The sequence below is a fragment of the Sprattus sprattus genome (assembly GCF_963457725.1).
Source record: "Sprattus sprattus genome assembly, chromosome: 3".
NCBI lineage: Eukaryota > Metazoa > Chordata > Actinopteri > Clupeiformes > Clupeidae > Sprattus > Sprattus sprattus.
This window is the reverse complement of record NC_137922.1, coordinates 55379480-55384479: the sequence shown is the minus strand read 5'-3', so window position 1 is coordinate 55384479 and position 5000 is coordinate 55379480. Positions and strand designations below refer to the sequence as shown.

General features: G+C 50.7%; 1 protein-coding gene across 1 annotated transcript in view; it reads right to left on the bottom strand.

Moving 5' to 3' along the window:
• The window catches only part of pecam1a (platelet and endothelial cell adhesion molecule 1a), a 14973-nt gene that overhangs the window by 6542 nt on the left and 3431 nt on the right, over positions 1 to 5000 (bottom strand). The window contains exons 3-7 of the mRNA XM_080834421.1: positions 4275 to 4556; positions 3146 to 3433; positions 1994 to 2263; positions 910 to 1188; positions 1 to 149 (exon numbers count right to left, since the gene is read on the bottom strand). The exon at positions 1 to 149 is cut by the window's left edge and continues 151 nt beyond it. Coding sequence (XP_080690547.1) covers positions 1 to 149; positions 910 to 1188; positions 1994 to 2263; positions 3146 to 3433; positions 4275 to 4556 — 1268 coding nt within the window. The remainder of the gene's footprint in view (positions 150 to 909; positions 1189 to 1993; positions 2264 to 3145; positions 3434 to 4274; positions 4557 to 5000) is intronic.

Below are 5000 nucleotides of genomic sequence, written 5' to 3'. Positions count from 1 at the left end.
GCTCAGTGGCGCCCCCTGCAGGCTGCGGGTGAAGGTGAAGTTGAGGGGGGACGAGCTCTGGAGGGCGCTGCAGGTGAGCTTCAAGTCCGACCCCTCTATGACCCCGCCCCCAAAGGGCTCAACCGTCAGCGTTGCCATGGAGACCAACTCTGGAGAAGGGTATTAAGAGTGAGTTGGTGGGTAGCGGTTGAAAAGTGACATAATTAATAATCACAGCAGATCAATTAAAAGAAAAAAGATTTTTGGATTTCACATCTTCTCATGAAGGGGGGGGGGGGGGGGGGGGGGGCTTTTGTTTCTGAGAGCTTCTGTTTCACCTTAGAGCCATTCCCCTACAACACCTTTTAGGAGGTACCTCTGTGGAGATGCATTCAGACTCTTCAGGCTGTGATTGGCTATTGTTCTGAGTGACATGCTGAGACTCTCAGCTGTGATTGGTGCTCTGAGTCCCTCACCTGTGATTGGTGCTCTGAGTCTCTCACCTGTGATTGGTGCTCTGAGTCCCTCATCTGTGATTGGTGCTCTGAGTCTCTCACCTGTGATTGGTGCTTTGAGTCTCTCACCTGTGATTGGTTCTCTGAGCGACATGCTGGGGATTCTGGGTCTCTCACCTGTGATTGGTGCTCTGAGTCTCTCACCTGTGATTGGTTCTCTGAATCTCTCACCTGTGACTGGAGCTCTGAGTGACATGCTGAGTCTCTCACCTGTGATTGGCTGATGCTCTGAGTCCCTCACCTGTGATTGGACCTCTGAGTCTCTCAGCTGTGATTGGTGCTCTGAGTCCCTCACCTGTGATTGGTTCTCTGAGGCCCTCACCTGTGACTGGAACTCTGAGTGACATGCTGAGTCCCTCACCTGTGATTGGACCTCTGAGTCTCTCAGCTGTGATTGGTTCTCTGAGGCCCTCACCTGTGACTGGTGCTCTGAGTGACATGCTGGTGATTCTGGGCCGCGAAGCGTCGTTCTGAGCCTGGCACGTAAACTCCCCAAGCTCCGCCTTCTTCCTGATAGCTGACACGTTGAAGAGGGCGGAGAGGGCGTACACCTGCTGAGGAGGCAGTGACCTTTGACCCCTCAGGAGGGTGAAGGTGATGGGAAGGCTCCCTCTCCCGGTGCGACACAACACCTGGAACGGCTTTCCGATGACCACCCCACCCTCCGCACTGATGGCTGGAGTGGAGGGGAGAACTGGGGTGAGGGTGGGGGGGGGGGGAGAGAGGGAAAAATGGAGAAAGAGAGAGAAAGACACAAGTCATGACTTGGCATTGGAAATAATCTAGATGCCAACAAATGCCTGCAATCACAGAACAACTGTTTGAAGCTGGCTGGTGTTTATTGGGCTGGTGTGTGTTGGGCTGGTGTGTGTTGGGCTGGTGTGTGTTGTGCTAGTGTGTGTTGGGCTGGTGTGTGTTGGGCTGGTGTGTGTTGTGCTGGTGTGTGTTGGGCTGGTGTGTGTTGGGCTGGTGTGTGTTGGGCTGGTGTGTGTGTGTTGGGCTGGTGTGTGTTGGGCTGGTGTGTGTTGGTCTGGTGTGTGTTGGGCTGGTGTGTGTTGGTCTGGTGTGTGTGTGTTGGGCTGGTGTGTGTTGGGCTGGTGTGTGTTGGGCTGGTGTGTGTTGGGCTGGTGTGTGTTGGGCTGGTGTGTGTTGGTCTGGTGTGTGTGTGTTGGAGCTGGTGTGTGTTGGGCTGGTGTGTGTTGGTCTGGTGTGTGTTGGGCTGGTGTGTGTTGGTCTGGTGTGTGTGTGTTGGGCTGGTGTGTGTTGGGCTGGTGTGTGTTGGTCTGGTGTGTGTTGGGCTGGTGTGTGTTGGGCTGGTGTGTGTGTGTTGGAGCTGGTGTGTGTTGGGCTGGTGTGTGTGTGTTGGAGCTGGTGTGTGTTGCTGGTGTGTGTTGGGCTGGTGTGTGTTGGGCTGGTGTGTGTTGGGCTGGTGTTTATTGGGCTGGTATGTGTGTGTGGTGTGAACTGTCCTTAACGGAACCTAAAGTGTGAGCTCTTACTCTTAGCCTTCACTATGGCATCCGTGCTGTTCTTGACGATCTCTTTGGCGTTGGCCTCGCAGAAGTAGCTGCCGTCGTGAGCGGAACCGGCCGTCGCGGTGTACTGCTGCCCGCGCTGGAGCTCCCGGCCGTTCCGGAAGAGCCGGTACGTGATGGTGGTCAGGTTGACCCGGTGCGGCGCCACGGAGGAGATGGAACACTGCACGGTGAAGGTGTCGCCCTCGAACACCAGCGGAGGGTGGACTATCACCTCCGGTCTCGCAAACAGCTCTGAGGGATGGGTGAGAGTTAGCATACACAATTAGCACACACAGTTAGCACACAGAATTAGCATGCGCAATTAGCACACATCGTTTAAAGACACATACATCAGAAACGTCCAGAAACAAGACAGTTAAAGAGAATAAAGGGGCTGGGATTTAGTAAACACCATAAGTTCACACATTTAGCACATGCGCTTAGCACACGCAGTTAGCACACGTAGTAAGCAAACGCAGTTAGCACACACCGTAGGTTCACACATTTAGCACATGCATCTAACACCAGAGTTAGTACACACAGTTAACACACACAGTTAACACACATAATTAGAATAGTAGAATAAATAGTAGAATGAAGGATACACTTGATAAGGAGTGAGATTACACAGACACACTGAGAAACAGGATAGCCTGACTAATCCTGACTAAAAAAATCCTGACTAAAGAACCAGCTGTTACGCCTCATTCAGCTGTTACGCCTCTGTTTGAGGAAGGCAGTGTTGAAACTATGACCTGTTTCGGGGGACTTAAAAGGGGACTTAACACTATGACCTGTTACGGTGTTACCCGAAAGGGGAGTAAACACTAGGACCTGTTACAGAGTTAGTCGAAAGGGGACTTAACACTTTGACATGTTTTGGTGTAAGTCAATAGGGGACTTAACACTATGACGTGTTACGGTGTCAGTCGAAAGGGGACTTAACACTATGACCTGTTACGGTGTCAGTCGAAAGGGGACTTAACACTATGACCTGTTACGGTGTCAGTCGAAAGGGGACTTAACACTATGACCTGTTTCGGTGTTAGTCGAAAGGACGGCCTCCCGTCCCTTTCTACCATATTGTCTGTGTATCTGGGGAGTAGGGTGCTAGCGAGGAGCTGCAGAACATACCTTCCACTGCCACAGTGCCACTCGTAGTCTTCTGCACGTACTCAATCTCTGCCTTGCACACATACGTCCCAGAATCCTCGGAGACAGTGCGCAGCGTGTGCCCACACATTTGCTTGCCGCGTTCCTGTCTGAGAATGCGGCCATCTTTGGTGAGGAACAGCTCCAGTTTGGACCGCTCAGACGCCGGCAGCTGGTTGAACTTTGGCACGTCGCAGTCGACCCGCAGGAAGTCACCCTCGATGACGTCAGACGGGGGCGAGAAGTGGATGGTAGGCGTGACATCCAGCTCTGGGGTGAGGGAACGCAAGATACATCAGCAAAACAGAAAAAGGAAGAGGGGGATATGACATAAGGATGTGTTTTCAAATCTGAGCTCGCTAGTTCAATTCCCCACTCCTCCTTACCAAATGTGTAAGTGTCCTTGAGCAAGTCACAGAACCCCTTAATGCTCCTGATGTATAAATGCAACATTCCTTGTACGTTGCTTTGGATAAAAGCATCTGCTAAATGACTAAATGTAATGTAATGTAAATGTTATGGTGTTTATATATTTATTCCCTGCGTCTGTAACTGGATGAGATTAAATGTGTGTGAGTCTGTGAGTGTGTGTGTGTGTGTGCGTGTGTGTGTGTGTGTGTGTGTGTGTGTGTGTGATGCTAGCAGTATGCTCTGAGGTAACTAGCACAATGCTAGCAGTCTACTCTGAGGTTATTAGCGCAATGCTAAGGGTATGCTCTGAGGTAACTAGCACAATGCTAGCAGTCTACTCTGAGGTTATTAGCTCAATGCTAGCAGTCTGCTCTGAGGTAACTAGCACAATGCTAGCAGTCTGGCGGATTGTGCTGCTGAACTATGGCAAACAACAGGAAATCCGCCCTTCATCTCCCCCCGGCCCAGCCACTCTACCCTGCAACTATGGATGCACCTCAATGTATAGATGTATTGCTTTTTTAAATGTACTCAGAGATATTTATTTAATCTATTATTTAGCTGTGGCAGTTAATGTCCACAGCATCCTCTGTTTTTAGCTGTCTGTTGCTGCCTCTACTGTGTCGTTGTCTTTGTGATAATGACAATAAAGTACTTTGAACTTTGAACTTTGAACTTGAACTTTGATAATGGCAGTCACCGTGCACGATAACGTCGACAACGTTGCTGATGTTGGACTCTCCTGCCGGCATGTTGGCCAGTAGGGTTGTTTTGCAGTGGATGCGCGCGCTGCCTGGTGTGGTGAGCTTAATGGCCACCTCCATGCCGGGGGGGGCGCTGGTGACCGGGCGGTTGTAGTTGTTATTGATGTACAGGTGGAAGATCACGATGCCCTCCTCGTCTGGGGCCAAGCAGCTGACCTTCACCTCCTGGCCCTCATAGATCTCACGGGGGGTCACAGACAGGACAGGGGTCATCAGGCCTGCAAGCATGGATGTGAGTGATTAGCACATGGATATGTGGTATGAAGGCAGTGATTAGCACATGGATGTGTGGTATGAAGGCAGTCATTAGCACATGGATGTGTGGTACTGAAGAGAGTGATTAACACATGGATGTGTAGTACTGAAGAGAGTGATTAACACATGGATGTGTGGTATGAAGGCAGTGATTAGCACATGGATGTGTGGTATGAAGGCAGTGATTAGCACATGGATGTGTGGTATGAAGGCAGTGATTAGCACATGGATGTGTGGTATGAGGGCTGTGATTAGCACATGGATGTGTGGTATGAAGGCAGTGATTAGCACATGGATATGTGGTATGAAGGCAGTGATTAGCACATGGATGTGTGGTATGAAGGCAGTGATTAGCACATGGATATGTGGTATGAAGGCAGTGATTAGCACATGGATGTGTGGTACTG